The sequence below is a fragment of the Panthera pardus genome, unplaced genomic scaffold, assembly GCF_024362965.1.
Source record: "Panthera pardus isolate Hobbes unplaced genomic scaffold, ASM2436296v1 HiC_scaffold_16, whole genome shotgun sequence".
Lineage (NCBI taxonomy): Eukaryota > Metazoa > Chordata > Mammalia > Carnivora > Felidae > Panthera > Panthera pardus.
In genome coordinates, this window is record NW_026526721.1 from 82311061 (window position 1) to 82327645 (window position 16585).

The 16585-nt window shown below is 52.3% G+C and overlaps 1 protein-coding gene across 2 annotated transcripts; it reads right to left on the reverse strand.

Annotated features, from left to right (window-relative positions):
• Nucleotides 1-45: 45 nt before the first annotated feature.
• Nucleotides 46-16244, reverse strand: DVL3 (dishevelled segment polarity protein 3). Of its 2 annotated transcripts, XM_019463325.2 has the most exons (16): nucleotides 15919-16237; nucleotides 10550-10619; nucleotides 9918-10039; nucleotides 9687-9796; nucleotides 9383-9518; nucleotides 9108-9201; nucleotides 8831-8900; nucleotides 8067-8206; nucleotides 7807-7883; nucleotides 7624-7691; nucleotides 7319-7468; nucleotides 6612-6743; nucleotides 6260-6427; nucleotides 3051-3266; nucleotides 2542-2952; nucleotides 46-1690 (listed from the first exon to the last, which is right to left on the reverse strand). In XM_019463325.2, the coding sequence occupies exons 1-16, from the start codon at nucleotides 16077-16079 to the stop codon at nucleotides 1659-1661; spliced, it is 2157 nt and encodes a 718-aa protein (XP_019318870.1). In that variant the 5' UTR covers nucleotides 16080-16237; the 3' UTR covers nucleotides 46-1658. The 2 variants fall into 2 exon arrangements, with proteins under 2 accessions (XP_019318870.1, XP_019318872.1); XM_019463327.2 differs by lacking the exon at nucleotides 3051-3266 and having other exon boundaries at nucleotides 15919-16244.
• Between the last annotated feature and the right edge of the window lie 341 nt (nucleotides 16245-16585).

A 16585-nucleotide genomic window follows, 5' to 3' on the forward strand; every position in this document is an offset into this window, starting at 1 on the left:
GCCCTACCAATTTAGAGTAAATAATAATAATAATAATAATAATAATAATAATAATAATAGCTACCATTTATTGAGCACCTATTCTACTATGTGCCAGGCACTGTGCTAGGCACTTTTCGTACAATATCTAATTTAAATCCTCACAACAACCCTGTGAGGTAGGTATTATTATCGTCATTTTACATGAGGGAATTGAGGCTCAGAGAGATTAAATAACTCTCTTATCATGAAACCAAAAAGTAGTAGAGCTGGGATTCAAACCCAGAACAATCTGACTCCAAATCCCATGCTCCTGTGAATTAGAGTAGAGGCAGAGGGGAAAGGAAGGACCATATTCAAGAAAGATTGCTGGGGTGTAATGGATATGATATGCTGACTAGAAAGATGGGGGAAGAATTTAAGCCCATAACTGTTCCTAGCTGGTTAGCCTACATACAGTGTGATGAAGATAACCAGGATTGGAATTCAGGAGGAACACACTTGATGGGGGAATGAGTTGAGTCCATATGGATATGTCCATGGTGATGTCCAGTGGGTGATGATACAGATCCAAAATTTGGAGGGAAGTTGGGGCTGAAGATACATATTTTAGAATCACCGGCATATCAATGGCAATTGAGGACATCAGTATAGGTGACACCATTTGGCGAGTAAATATAGAGGAAAGAGAAGTGAACCAAAGAACACAAGGAGCACCAATATTGAAGGCATGAGCAATACTGGAGGAATTCTCAAGGGAGTTGAACATGGCAGAGTCAGAAAAGTTAAAGAAGCATAGGAGGCAGCCCTATAGTGGTGGCTACAGAAAGCCATGGCCTGGGCTCCTGGAAGGCAGGCAAGACTGAGTCACACTTCCAGCACAGCCCTTATGCACCAAAAACTCCAGAAGTATTTGTTAAAATGTCCCTACCCTGGTTTGCCCCAAAGCCTGGAGCTTAAGATTTAGTTGTACTCTTGACACCTCAGTCCTAAAAGTATGGAAGCTTAGGTGAGCCAGGAGAATTTATAGAAGAGGCTTAAAGAGATCATGATTTGTTTAAACTGTAGAATAAGGTAAAAAATAAAACCCGGCATTTTAGAGGTCCCAGAAGACCCCCTGCCCAACCTTTCTCTGGGGTATCATGGTTATTGTGAAATAAGGGTGTTGGGGTAGGAAGTGGGGTGAGAACAGCCTGTCAGTTGTTTACGGAGTCCTCTGCTGAGCCTGACCTGAGATCCAGCTTATGGGCTTTATCCAGGTAGGAAGATGATGGGGACATGTGTGGATGGTTTGGGGAGAGGGAAGTCAGGGGACCAGCCCCACAACTTTGGAGAGAAGGTCCAGCCCTCTGAGCAGGGACCAGCCCTGAGGCTTAAGTGAACTTGCATAGACACGTGTATGTGTATGTGTTTGTGTATGTATGTGTGCGTGTGAAAGAGAAGGAGAGAGGGCGAGAGAGAGAGGGAGAGAGGGAGAGAGGGAGAGTGGGATGGGCACTCTGTGGAAAGGGGAACAGTCTCTCATACATGGGTGAGAGGCTGGAACCCTCCAACAAAGCCTAGTGACTCAACATGTTGAAGTGTGGGTTTGGGGGCTGAACATCCTTGGGAAGCCCTGAGGGGCTGCTGAAGCAGGGTTCCTGGTCTCCTCGGAGGCTGGGCCTCCCCTTGATGGGGGCTCACAGAAAGTCAAACAGCCCGAAATTCTTGGCTGCTCCAGGCCCAGGAAAAATTGAGGGAAGAAAAAAGAAAGAAAAGAAATGTTTCAGGCCCAGAGGTGAGATGAGCCTGCTGGTTAGTAGGGTTAGGGGTCGGAAGGAACCAGCACACAGGGCAGGCATGGGGGTGTGGATGTAGGGGAAGAACAGATATGCTTCCTGAAAGCCACTAGCAGCTCAGGCAACTAAGGGGGTCCTTTGGGCCTCTAGTGAAGGCCAGCACAGGCAGGGATCATGTGGATGGTTATTATAAGTGACTATAGTTCTAGGGTGCAGGACTGGGGCAGCGATGGGGGTGCGGTGGGCAGTTAGGAAGAGGAATAAATGGAGCAAATATTTTTTGGTGTCAGTATTGTGGGGGAAAAGTCAAGAGATTGGCACACATGCTTGAGGAGATGCAGTTAATAGAGGGCTGATGTAGCTGACTGAACAGTGCAAGGTTGCTGAGGGGGAAAAGGCGGGGAGAAGGGGGTGAGCAGGGCCTCAAGGGCACCACTGGGGTAACTCCTGAAGTGTTTGTGGGGAATAAGGAGCAGCACCAGCAAGTCAGGTCCCAGTGACAGAAGGATACTGGCAAGTCCTACGCAGCAGTTAGTGAGCAGAGGGACAAGCTGGGGCTGATGGCAGGTTAGGGGCCGCAGTGGCGATCGGGGGTGCACCCCGCCCTCGCTGCGCCCAGCGAGCAGTTAGCGCGCCTGAATTTAGTTCAATTTATTTCCCTTTCAGGTACCAGACAAAGTAAAAAAGACGGACGGATGGAGAGAGGGACGCAACCGCCCAGGGGTGGGAGTGGGATGGACGTGGGGGAGGGGTCCTGTTCACATCACATCCACAAAGAACTCACTGGGGTTTCCCATGGCCATGCGGAAGGACTGTCTGCTGGCTGTCAGTTCGGGGGGCACGGAGGCCAGGTCGCGACCCGGAGGGGCTCCTGGGGGCCCCATGGCCGCGGGCGGAGGGGGCATCATCAGCATGGGGGGACCGTAGAGAGGGGGCACGCCAGGGGGGCCGTAGCTCGGATGCGTGTGGTGACTGCGCAGGCTGCTGGCCATTGAGTGGTGGCTGCGGTGGCTATGCTCGCTGGCGGCAGGACCTGAGCGCTCGCTGGGCGCCCGCTCCCGCGGCCCCCGCAGGCTGCTGCGGGTTGTGTGGTCCGACTCGCTGCCGCTGCCGCCAGACTTTGAGTCCCCCGCCTTCGGGTCCTTCTCCTTCCGTCGGTCACTGCCGCTACGGTTGGAGCCACTGCTCCGGCTGCCTGTAGGGGACAGGCAGGGACAGGATGGGGGATGCTCAGATCTTGCAGAAGCTTGGGGCTCACCTGTGCACCCCCCACCCCCAAGCCCCCTGCCTTACCTTCACTGTGCTGACTGCTGGCGCTGCCCCCACCATAGCTGTACCCCAGCTCTGGGAAGCCTGGGTGAGGGTTGTAGGGGTGCGGGGGCGGTGGGTACTGGTAAGGGAAAGCCATGGGCCAAGGGGCTGCCCCTGGGTGTGGCAAAGGGGCCAGCGTGTCCTGGTCAGAGGCGCCGCTGGAGCCATCGTGATCATGGAGGGACAGGTTGGCCATGTCTGCAGAGGGGAGGGGAGGGCCAGATGAGCTGGGTCATGCCCCTAGGTCAGGAGAGAAAGGTCCCCCAGTCTAGGTAGGGTGGGTACATTTGCGATGACACCAACAGCAGTGGTAGTTTGTCCCCCAAATAAGAGGAGGCACAGGTCAGAGATCTCTCACTTCTTCACACCCCCTCTGCCACCCACCTGAGATGGTGGAGAGGGAGACCCTATGGACACAGCCCCAAGGAAAACCCTCCTCAGGAGGGCCCTGAGTCACCACTTCAGATGCTCAGTGCCAAATCCTTACGCTCAACTCCCAGTCTCAGGGAGGCCCCCTTCCAAGCGTTTGACAGTTTCTCCTCCTTCCTTAGTGGGCCACAAGGAGCATAACTTTTAATTGGTAATTTTCTCCTTTGTTCACTTAGACGGTAAAGGTAGGGGAATGTGGGAAGCTGAAATACCAGACAGGTATTGCATACCTGCGATTCATTAGGCACAATACAAAGCACTTCACCTCATGCAAATGTTATCACATTTTTTCCAGATGAGGAAAGTGAAGTCCAGGGAGGTTAAATGACTGGCCTGAGGTCAATCCAAATTGTAGCCAGAGCAGAAGCTAAGAGTTGCTTCCTTTCTTCTTACCTTTCCAGATGAGTCATTAGTAAGGAGTAGGGAACATTTTGGGGAAATTTAGGTGAAATTTTGCCCTCTCCTTTCACCTAGGACTAAAAAAAAGTACCCATTATAGGCCAGAAAGAACATAGGCCTTTCAGATTCTCCCCATACAAAAGCCCTTGGCCCAGATAAATTTTCTGGTGCTGCTGGAGAAGGTGGGAAGGGCTCAGAAAGAGAACAACTTAGGTGCCTCCTCTGCGCCCTCCACTCTGTTCCCAGGGAGGCCTCATCCTTCACAGCACTCATCTCAATGTATTAATGTGACCTGGTCAGGAGAGGGGGATTTGAGGGGGCTGAGGCAGTCTGTGGAGTCTACCAGCTAAGCCATCGACCTGTTAAGGCCTGCAGCTAGCACGGGGCTGGGGGTGGGGGTTGGTGAGAAGCAAGGGCCTGCCTTGGCTCATGCCCCAAGAGCTGGTGACTGTTTCGGCCTCCAGGTTGTTGTCCTGAGGGGAGTTAACTGTGGACTCCTGGGGCTGGCTACCCAGGTCACCAACTCTTTCCTTTGAGTCTGCCACATTCCCAGCTGAGGAGACCTTGGCCAGTGAGAAGAAAAAGACCTCTGTTAGCATATCCCTGAACTGGGCCTCTGGGGGCCTTGGCCCAGGGTAGAAAGAAGACCCAGGAGGCCCAGGGATAGAACAACATCTCTTGAGCAAAAACCACAACTGTCTTGAGAAGCTTTAGGTGTCCCTAGATGTTTGGGGCTAGGCCTCACTTCTGCTAATGATGGTAATAATCACCATATAGAATTGAGTCTAAAAAGCCATTAATTTTAAGGTGTATCCCAACTTTAGAGATATTGCAATGTGAAAAAAATGTTCACCTTAGAATCAATTAAAGATATGAAAAATGGAGAACTTTTTTTAGAGCACTTACAGTCGGACAAACATGGTGCTAAAAGCATTATACACATTGTCTTAACCTCAAAACAGCTCTAAAATAGGTTCTACTATTACCTCCAAATTACAGATCAAGGAATTGAGACAATGAGAGGCAGTGTCACTTACTCATGTTTACATAGTCAGGGCGGAGTTAGGATTTGAATTCAGAGCTATCCAACTCTAAAACCCTATGCATCCACCACAGACTTGTGCTCTGCAGCAACAGCCTTTCTAAACCTAGAACCTAATCTGAAGCATTTTAAAAGTTAGCTTTTGGGGGCACTCGGGTGTCTCAGTCAGTTAAACATCTGACTCTCGGCTTCAGCTCAGGTCATGATCTTGCAGTTTGTGGGTTTGAGCCCCACATCAGGCTCTGCGCTGATAGTGCGGAGCCTGCTTGGGATTTTCTCTCTCCCTCTCTCTCTGCCCCTCCCCTACTTGTTCTCTCTCACTCTCTCCCAAAAGAAATAAATAAACTTAAAAAAAAACAAAAATAAAAAACAACACACAAAGGTTAGCTTTTGGACTCCAGCCAGCAAGCACCCTTGGCTGACAAAAGGCTCCCTGAGGCAGAGGTGGCTGCTGGGAATGCTCCAAGTCCTGAAATGTCCTGTTTTGGGAACTCCCCTTCCTTCCCAAAGTGTGTCTATGTGCTCAGGAGGAGAAGGGGGGGTGGGGGGAGTTCCCTGAGACCTCTCCTCCTTAAAACCCTCACTGGCTTTGCACTCTCTCAGGATCAAGTCCAAACTGCTCAATGCAGCTTGCAGAGTCCTCTACAAGCTGGCCCTGACAGCTTTTCCAGTTTTGTCCCAAGGTCCAGCCTAGCCTCAAGGGTATGAGGAGGCTGGGGATGTGGGGCCTCAGGCCAGCCCTAGGTCTTGCCCTGGTGGAACCTGCTTGATGCTTAGAGGCTGATCAGGGGCCAACAGGAGGATCTGCATTTGACTTTGCTAAGACAATGTTTCTGCAATACCACACACCTAGGTAGCCCCAGATGGTGGTAAGAATGAGGACTCTGGAGCCAGAAAGACCTGGACCCCCAAGGCCTAACTCTGCTTCTGGCTGTGAGAATGGGTGGACTATCTGACATCTCTAAGTCTCGGTTTCCTCAGCTAAAATAGGGATAGTGATCCACCTCACCCAAGGGTGAGGAGGTGGAGGTTGTGAGGACTGAGAGTGATATGCTGCTTAGAAACAACCAGCATGGTGCCAGAAACACATCAGGCACTTAGAAAATGCCAGCCCCAAGACGGGGACGCAGAGAAGGTGAAAAGGCCTGACTTGGCTCTGCTTCTACTAGAGAGGGAGGCCTGTGTCAGGCCTTGAGCTGGGCCCCCAGCTCAGCTGCCTGCTCACGCTTTGTGTGGGTTCCCTGGAGTCTGCTGCCACATCCCTGGGCACCTCCCCACTCCCAGCCAGGAGACAGAGCAAGGAGGTGGGGGAGGCACATACTGCCACAGAGGTCACCGAAGATGTAGTAGCACTGCTCGGAGAAGGTGATCTTGTTGACAGTGTGGCGGATGAAGCCGGCTTTCAGCAGGTTGCTGGCATATTTGCGGGCCTCTCGCCGGTCAGTGAAGCCTTCCACGTTGTGGTACAGCCAGTCCACCACATCTGAGCCTGGAGGCAAGGCAGCCACTTGATGGGGAGGCCCACCTGACTTGGGCTCACCTGACCTCACAAGAGCCATGAGGCTGGGGCTGGTTCTAGCTCAAAAGAGTGGCCCGAGGGCCACTTTAGCCCCCAGCCTGCCCTGCCCCATCACTCCCCACCCCGGCCTTCATCCCACCATGGGCCCTCTCACCGATGAAAGCGTTGGGGATGGTAATCTTGAGCCACATGCGGTCACGGACCTCCAGCCCAGATTCAGGGGAGGCCATGGCTTTTACGATGGCGGCCATGTCACTGTGGATGGATAGGTGGAAGTCGTCTAGGCCTAGGGGTGGGAGGCAGAATGGTGAGGCAGAAAGGGGTTAGAGTTAGGTAGAGAAGAATTTGCATCGCAGCTCTACCATCTAATAATTGTGGACCAATGTTGGGCACATTACTGATTTCTAGGACACTCAGTTTCCTCTGTAAAAATAGGGACTTTAATATCTATTTCGAGAGTATATCTGAAGACAGAAAAAATATAAATGAAGATGCTTAGCATAGAATATGTGTATTATAATGAAAACAGCAGTCATTTATTGAGTGTTACTTCATGCCACATATTGTGATTGAGGCTTCACTTATATTCTCTCATTAAACCCCCAGGAACCTGGTAGACTATGTATCATTAGTCCTGTTTTACTAGAGGAAACAGGCTCACTGGATGCTCAATACAGGTTCAGAAGCAAACACTGTTTAGTGAGGGTTAGGTGTCCACTGAAGGAAGCTGCAGTGTGAGGTAGCTAGGATGAACTCCCAGCTCCCTCTCACTTTTAAGCAAGAGTTTCCACGTGGGCCTTCATCAGCCCCTCCCACCTTGCCCCGTCTGGCTGGGCCTAGGGGGCAGGACTGGACACTCACGTTCTGTATCAGGGATGGAGCTGGTGATGGAAGAGCTGGTGGAGGTGATGGTGCTCAGGGAGGGGCTCATGCCATAGGCAGGGAAGGTGCCGGTCATGGCTGCAGTGTGGGAGACCCAGGCTGCAGGGTCAATGGGCCGGATGGGCTCGCCTGCAGGGAGGATGAGAGGTCAGGGGCCGCCTACCCTGTCCACTGCCAGGCCCAACAGGGTAGGTATGAGGGTTCAAGGCAACACAGAAGGAAGGAGAGACATGGCTCATGTATGCCAAGCACCTACTTTAGGGCTGAGTCCCCCATCCACTTACTCCTGGGCAGTGTGAAGCAACCACGTGGACTTGGGTCCCAGCACTTGGCTACAGTCAGGGTGATGGGCCTGAAAGCAAGGATGACCCTAGTGAGGGCAGGATGCGTGGAGGCCAGACCAACCCCCTTGCTTGAGAATCAGAAATGCCTGCCCCCTCCTTCCCAACATCCCATCCCATCCGTACCCCGGTTTGTGCACAATCTCCCGCAGTACCCGGACTGCGTCGTCATTACTCATGTTCTCAAAGTTGATCTCGTTTACCTGGGAGAGAGGGCCAGGAGTGGGATAAGCAGCTGGGTTGGGGAGGTGGGTAGGGAAGCAGAGCTTGGTGGATCAGGAGGTCTTCCCCCTACCAAGAAGTGGCCTCTAAATGAGCAGGGTACAGAGGGTAGGAATATCTCCCTTCTCCCCACCCACACCGCCACACCGGGTGGGCAGTGGTACCTGTAACAGCATATCTCCCGGCTCGATGCGTCCATCTGCAGCCACAGCCCCACCCTTCATGATAGAGCCGATGTAGATGCCTCCATCACCTCGCTCGTTGCTTTGGCCCACAATGGAGATGCCCAAAAAGTTGTACTTTTCTATAGAGAGTAATAAGACCTTAAGAGGGGAACAAGGTTCCTACCTAAATTCCAAGCCCTTTATCAGTCAAGGGTGGAAAGGGATGGGAACTAACATTCATTGAACCTGAATAAGGTCCTGAATTCAAGATGGTCAAGAATATTTCCATTTAATCCTTGTTAGTTCTGCCACAGGGACTCTTAGTCCCATTTTACAAAACAGTCAAATGAGGTTCAGAGAGCTTCAATGACTTTTCTAAGCCATTACGTGGCAGGATTCAAACTCAGGCTTAAATTCCAAGGTTGGGGCTCTTTTCACTATAGCCAGTTATTTCCTAAAGAGAGTGCCTATGACAGACATCAGAGAGCAACAAGCAATGGCTGAAAAATGGGAAGGGGGATAAGAATCAGAAATCACTTCCTCCAGGAAGCCTTCCTTGCCATTCTCTGCTTCTACAACTCTCTGTGCTGATCTCTGTCATGGCCCTGATCATGAGATACTGAAACGATCAGTTTATGTACCAGTTTATGTTTATGAGAGAGAGCTCCTCGGGGGCAGGGAATGTATCTTATGCCTCTCTGACCTCCTCAAGTTTGCCCAGTGTCTGGTATATAAATGTTCAAGAGTTGTTTCACCAGACTCACCCATGTTGAGAGTGACTGTGATGATGTTGAGTGACATGGTGGAGTCCGTGATGCTGCTGAAGGACGAGGACTGGAATAGATAGAGGCCTTGAGCAGCAGGTAGGGGTCCCAAGAACTCACTGTTCCCACCTAGCTCTTCCACAAGGGGAGCCTTCAGTACCCCCTCCCCTCTAAGGCTCTAAGCCTGGCCCAATAGGAGGGGGTCTAAGGAAGCACACACCCTGGATCTGCCTGGACAGGGCTCAGTCTGCCCCCACCCATCCCTCAGGCCCCATACCCGCTCAATCCGCGAAACCTTCTGCTTCCTCCGCCGCCGCTTATGTCTTCTCATCAGGCGTGAGGCGCTGCTCTGCTCTGTGGAGCTGCTGAACCTGGGGGGCCCACAGTCGTTCCCCACCAGGCTGGCCCAGCCCTGCCCCACAAGAGGCACTGCAGGGCCCAAGTCCCCCACACAAAGCCCACAGCCCTCCCAGGGTCCCAGCATCCTTAGGGGTCAGGGCTCTTGGAGGGGCGGTTACCTGCCCCATAGTACCAATGAAACCAAAGCCCCACCTGCTGGTGGAGTCATCCTCATCCGAATCAAAGAAGCTGGTGGTCTCTAACTCGCTGCTCATAAGGGTGGATGAGCTATCGTAACCCCCTGGCTCTCGCCGCCGCTCCCCCTTTGCAGTTCCATTTAGCCGGGTTGCTGTAGGGAATAGAGGCAGCTGGGTTCACAGTGTCAACGCAGGAGGGAAGGACAGACACAGGGAGGGGCTAGGGGCTGCACCGGGGCTAGGCATATCCAGAGCTCAGAACAGGGCTGAGGACAGCTGAATGGAGGAGTGGAGAAGGCGTCTGTTTAGGGAAGACGCACTGTGTTCTGGGCCGTCCCTCCTGCGTGGCCGCTCACGCTGGGCTGACACCAAGGAGTCCGTCTCTGTGTCATTGTCCAAGTTCTCCTGGCTGCCTCCACCAGCATGAGGGCTGCAGGGAAGAGAAGACTTGGTGGGAGAGGGGGCAGGGCTGGGGGCTCCCTCCCCCAGCCCTGGGCTGAGCTGATGCGGCCCTTCCCCAAGGGCCCTCTCCACTCTGAGGTCACACTCACTGGAAGGATGGGGGCCGGGAGTCCCCAATGCCTCCTGTGCGTTCCATGGGTGGTGGCAGTTCTGATGGGTTGTCAGCACAAAAGGGAGCAGGCTCTGGGTGTGAGCCCTCAGCAGACACCAACTGATGGGGAAAGAATGGGTGGGTAGTAGGTACAGGGGCACCAGGGAAATAGCAGATGGCTTCTGGAAGGGCATGCAGACTTGGGGAGAATGAAGCAGGGGACATGGAGGAAGAAGAGACAGGACTGTGCAAGGTCAGCTGAGGCAAGGAATGGACTCAGTGCTATCAGCACTGATGGGGGGATGGGAGGCATGGGTTGTTGGAAGTGGCATGGGGGCAGGGAACAAGGGTCAGTGGTCCAAAAGAGAGGTTGGCTGGAATCTGAGGCAAAGTGCTTCAAAAGGCATAGGAGACATTGTCCTACAATGTCCCACATTTCCCCCTACCCCCGGCCAACTAACCTTTCACCAAGGCTACATAATCTGAGGGGAGAAACAGTTCAGGTAGAAAACTCAAGGAAGATTCAGATATTGAAGCATAAAACCACCAGCTACAATCTTAGCAATGCTTTTCCTCTGTCCAGCCCACCATAGGAATATAGGAGGAGGGGTGCTGAGGAGAGCTCCTTACCCAGGACACCACCCGGCCATTGAAGCAGGGCAGCTTGGCATTGTCGTCAGAGATTTCCTCCTTCACCACTCTGCAGGGAAAGGGTGGGGGTCTCAGAATGAGCTTTCTGGGGTGGAAATGGAAGTGTCCTCACAATCCTAACTCAGGGGGTCCTCCACCTAACCTGGGAATCAAACCACCAGGCTAAGCCTTTCAAATGGGAGCAGAAGTGGGGGTCACCCAAGGACAGCTCTTTAGCACCACCAGGAAGACACCAGCCCTGCCCAGGCCAGATGCTGCCCTAGAGTGTCCTCTTAGTCATCAGGTGATTGCAAATTACACCTGACAAATTGCTGTCCCCCCTAGTGTGGCCATTCCCTAAAATCTCGAAAGGGCTTTACCTAGCCCCAACATAGCTCTTTTGGGCTAGACCTATTCTTTCCCTCTGACCCTAAACTAGGAAAAAGTACACCCTTATTTCTCTTTCCCTTCTTAGTTGGGAATCCTGACATTCTCCTGGAAGGTGTGGATGAGGAGTTTAAGGAAATTAGGAAAGAGAAGGGAAAAAGGTATTTACTGAACATCCTCCACTGCCACTATGGTAATAGCAACAAACTGCTCTCATTTACTGGGCATGTATCATGGGCCAAGCACTAAGCTAAGCACTTTGCTTATTTCATTTCATTTAATACTCACTGCAATGCTGAGATACATACAGATGGGGAAATTAAGACTTAGTAGGTTCAGAAATTCACTTACAGTCACATCACCAAGAAGAGCTGGAATTTGAATCCTGGTCAGCCTGACTCTTTAGCCTTTATTCTTAACTATTACGCCATCTTATCTCCCTATAGTTAGAATGTATAATCTTCACATCACCTTCATTGTGTGGACAATATCCTCTTTTTATGAGTAAAGAAATGGAGAAACATTCAGTAACTTGCCCAGGGCCACAGAGCAGAAAGACGTCAGAACTAAAATTCAACCCCAAGCTTGCCTGACTCTAAAACCCATGCTCTTCCCATGGTACTTCGCATTCTTTCCTGTACAGTGAGAGGTGATATGGATCTGTGGTGGGTAAGGGTTGGGGAGACAGGGATGTAGGGCATGGCAGGGGTGGGATGTGTATACAGGCATGTAGTTTGGCTTGAGGGGTGCATCAAGGTGATAAGTCAGACTATGACTACAGTTTGGGGACCCCCAGACTGTGTCAAACACCCTAGGAGTACAGAGTTGGAAAGATGCCATCAATGGCAAGAGGAAGACATGTGCCTGGGATTGTGAGCAGAGAGGGAAGATAGCAAGGAAGGAGGCTGGGAAGCCTAGTCCTTCCTTGTTCTTGGAGCAGCTTCTGCCTAGAGCTGGGAACATGCCTGGCTCCTTGTGATGCTCATATTCTTGGACTCACAGCCAAGTCTGAAGACTGAGCCTGCCCTTCTCCCTCCCATCCAGCTCTGGCTCCTACACCATTTCCAACCCCACAAAGACCCCAAAAAAGCATCACAAGTCAGGCCCATGATGCCAGAAAGCCTAGAGACAGAACATGCTGAAAAGAAGGGACATGGAAGTAGCTCAGACTCACCAGCCAGTCTGGCCATGGGGTACCCTAAACTTGCAGCCCACAAGGGGAACTGGGACTCACAGGAAAATGGGGTATGTGGGCCAAATGGCAGAGACTATGATCTGCTCTGGAGAGGGTCTCCCTATAGTGGGAAACTGCTGCTGAGTCCCCACCACTCACTCCCCCAGCAGGCCCCACCACACAGCTCCATGCTACAGATGTTTCCTCTCTTTCTAGGGGTCACCGACAGGTCGCCAAGGCTCTGCTGACTCACAAGGATCAGCTGATCTTCAGCAGCAGCCTTGGGGGACCTCAGACAAGCCTCCCCCTCACACCACGGAGATGAATGGTTCAGAGTTCCATGCCACACACACACACACACACACACACACACACACACACACATACACACACTCCAAGCAGAGTTGGACAAATCTGGGTTCTAATTCTGCCACTTATTAGCCCTCCTATCTCAGAGAAGTTTCTTAACTTTTCCAAGCCTTTGTCTTGTCCTGGTAAGTGGGATTTGTAAACGCCTGGCATGGTCTAGGATTATAATAAAAGCTAATTACTAACCGTGTCAATTTTTAGCAGGGTCTATTCTCTCTTTCCAACTATGTGTAAATTTCTAAGGGCAGGGACCAAACAAATCTGCTCACTATTGTCCATTCAATTAAAAAGCCTTTGCTAAGAGCCCAGCAGGTTTTAAATCCTATGCTGGCCATTGTATAAAACCTCAAGAAGCATCAGACCAGGAACCCGCCTTGTCCTTGGAGGTTATGGCCCAACGGACAATTCACACAAGTATATGGCAAGTGGGAAGTAGTCAGAACCACAAGAGCAGCAGATGTGTTCACTGGACAGATGTCTGTTGAGTAGGTGTCTTTGGTGTCATGTCCTGGCTAGGAGCTGGGTTGGTATAAGGGTAAACAGGATAAAGTGTCATAACTTTAAAAGCTAAACCCAGAGGATGGGAAAATTTGGCCCCAGGAAGACAAGAGGAGTGTGCTCTCAGTACCAAGTGCAGAGGCAAGGCAGTGTGTGACATGGAGTGGGCAGGAACATAGTGGCCCAACTTCCCATGTTGTTCCTACCTACGGCTCAAGGCCACTCTAATATTCATCCACCATCTCCCTCAGTGGTGAAAATGTTTATTCTTCCTCCATTATCCAAGTAATTTAAGAGGGTTGGGCCTACCCTAGCTTGACAAATACTTCTGGAGACCAGATGGGAGTTGGGGAGTCCTCAGGCCTTATAAGCCAGAACCTTAGGCTGAGCCTGGAGAGCAGCCTTCCTCCTCTGACCCACTCTCCATCTGTCAGCAGAGGTTACTGGCCTCTGCCCGACCCTGGTCTCATGGGGCTAGGATAAGTGGCAACCCTATCATTTCTACAGTTTGCCAAGGCTCAGCATCTCCTTTGGAGAGGATGTGTCTGTTAAACAGTGATAATAATACCTACAATTGTGTGATTAAGGTCTTAGACTTTGGAGCCAGATTCCTGATGTAAAATCAAGCTCTGCCACTTACCAGCTATGTGACCTTGGGTAAATTACTTAAGTTTTCTGTGCTCTAGTTTTTTCATGTAAAAACTGAGGATATTACTACTTATTTCATAGGGCTGTTAAGATGATTGAATGAATAAAGATTTGAAAAGCATTTAGATCAGTGCATGTATACCAAAGTACCATAAAAATAATTTGTTAAATACATGAAATAAATATATACTTCTTAGCTACTAGTCCTGTGACAAGACAGCCCTACCACGTCTCCTGCTCATTAATCCTTCTGGGGATAAAAACAAAACCAATCTCCTCCTTTAGCTTTGTTCTCAACTCTGTTAAAACAGTCTACTATAACATTTTGCAAACGATGGTTCAAGTACCACTAATGTATGCAAGATCACTTCAGGTGTACCTGATGAATATTTAATGCAATAGTTAAGTATTTTTTTTTAAACATATTTTAGAAAGAAATACAAATAGAAAATCAGACCTGTGATTTCATATTACTGACTGGGTCAAGCTAAGAAGGAGTGAGTGGGCTGACAGTGGATTTAAAGAATAGTATTAAGTCAACAGTGAGCAGATGTAACTATGATTGTAGTTAGGCCTGGCTTGATAGCAGCCCGGGCGGAGTGGGAGGCAGCCCAGAGAGGTTTAGGTTTAGGAGGTGAGAGCTAAGCCCGGTGGGTTCAGGGGTGAGTTGGGAGTGGAGACACAGGCCTACCCTAGTCCCTTAAGGCAAATGACCCCAGCACACTGGACTCTAACTGATTTCCCCTATTCCATACCCTGTGGCAGCATCTTGGTCTCTTCCAGCTCTGTTTTTCTCTTACCAGACCAAAGCATCTGCCCCCTCACTCTCACCCCTTGCAGATCGATCGATCCCTCTTCAGAATCTTCCAATCAGGAGTGTCTGTCCCTGGACTAAAGCCAGACAATGATTACTACACTACAAGTACCTCACCCCAGGGTAGGAACAACAACAGAAACAGGACTGGTCAGAAGACGCATAGCACTTCCCACTGCACAAAGCGTTCTCACACATAGGATCTCATGGGCTCATCAAACCCTGAGTTCCATGGGGAAACGTGACAGCAAAACATGCTAGGCAGAAGAGAGAGAAGATGCTTGCTTTCCAGGGCCAGGAGGGCAGGGGTCTTGGAAGAGAAGCCAGAAATATCAACACTGGGGAAGAGAACATCTCCCCTCACTCAGCTCTGGGGCCTCAGCTCCAAAGAGCAGTGCAGGCCTCAGGCTAGGGCAGGAGAGACAGCCTTTAGGCCTAGAGGGCCCCGGGAAGGCCTTCCCCACAGGCCTCCAGGCCCAGTGCCCAGTTAGTGTGGGGCAGGCAAGCCTGGGGGCCTCCCCTTCCCCCAGTCCCCTGGGAGTTATGGGGGGGGGGGGTTGTGAGGGGATGGGCTAGGCTCCCCCTCCCAGGCCAGCTGCTACAGAACCTTCCGGCTCCAACATTCCATCCCCTCTTAAAGGGAAAGTCGCTGCTTCCAAACTCAGCCTGTCCAAAGCCCTGCAGCTGGGTGGAGAAGACCCCGCCAGGGAGGGGAAGATGAAGAACACTAAGAGACTCTTTCTGGCCCTCCCATCCAGGCTCTGAGGCCCTTTCCAAGGTCTCCCCCTTGGCCACCATCAGGAGGAAAAAGGCCCCAGTTCTGAAGGGAAATCAGTACCTAGGCTAGTGGGGACTTCTCAGGGGTCAGGCACTCTGATTCTCTGACAACATCCCGAACACCCCACAAGGGAGGGGAGACAGCTAAATAAACATTAGGTTTGCTGACCTTAGCTTGCAGCCTTAGTCCCTGAGCCCCCCCAACTCCCCCTCCCTCCAGTTCAAAGTCCCCAGCAAAGCCCCTGGAAGCACTACTCCAAATATGGCTCTGAGTCGTGGAGCTGAAAAGATGGAGAAGGAGAAGGCCGAGTGCCAAACATCCTAAGTCTATGCTAAAAGGTGGCTCCCATGGCAGGAGGAAGGTTAGGGACTCTGGCTCTGGAATCGGGTGGAGGGGGGTGTGTGTGTAAGTGGGCCGCTGGTCTCTGAGGAGGTGAGGAGGCTCAGAACTCCGGTTGCTCTTGGGGAGTTGGTCGTCCTCCTAAACTAGGGGGGCCTAGGTCCCCCATAAGAGGCAAAAGGAGAATCCCTAAAGAGGCTGGAACTCCAGCTGAAAGAGGCGGCCCAAATGGCCAAGTCGCCCCTAGAATCCTTAGTAGGGCTAGAAGCCAGTGTAGCAAGGGGAGTCCAAACTGGCTGAGTGGGCCGCGAGAAGCCGGAGGGGCCCGGGTCCCCCAGAGGTGAGGCGGGGGCCATCCTCACCCGAAATCGTCGTCCATAGACTTGAAGAAGAACTTATAGCTGGGTCGCTGCAGAACGCCCTTAAAGTCCGCCAAGGTGACGCGCTCGGCGGGCAGGGGCAGCTTCACCAGGTACGGCGTCTCCTGCCCGTCCAGGTGGTAGATGATCTTGGTCTCGCCCATGGCTCCGGCCTCGGGCCCCGGGGCCCGCGCGCGGCCTGCTCCGGCGGCCGGGCCGGGCCTTTCGGGCGGCGACGGCGCTCGGCGCGGCCCAGCGGTTCAGCCTCGCTCGGCAGCCGGCCGCGGCGCCAGCTCCCTTGTTCTCCGGCCGCTCCCGGGTCCCAGCGCCGCCTGCCGCTGCCGCGGCCGCCGCTTCCGCTCCCCACTCTCCCGGCTCGGCTGGCGACTACGACTCTTCCGGTGGCCGCGGCCCTCCGGGTTCTGGGCTGCGGCTGGGCCCGCTCCCCTCCCCCGACCCGGGCGCTGCCCCGCCCCAGCACGAGCCCCGCCCCCGTCCGCCGCCGAGCCGCGCTGGCCTCACCGCAGATGGCCCCGCGGACACCCAGCCTACCCGCTGAGCTGCAAGCTTGGCCTCAGGCGCTCAGGTCCCAGGCCCGCGGGGAGATTGGTGGCAGTCGCCTAGGCCCCCAGAAAGGAAGGGTAGATCTCACCAGGGTGGCTATGTTCCC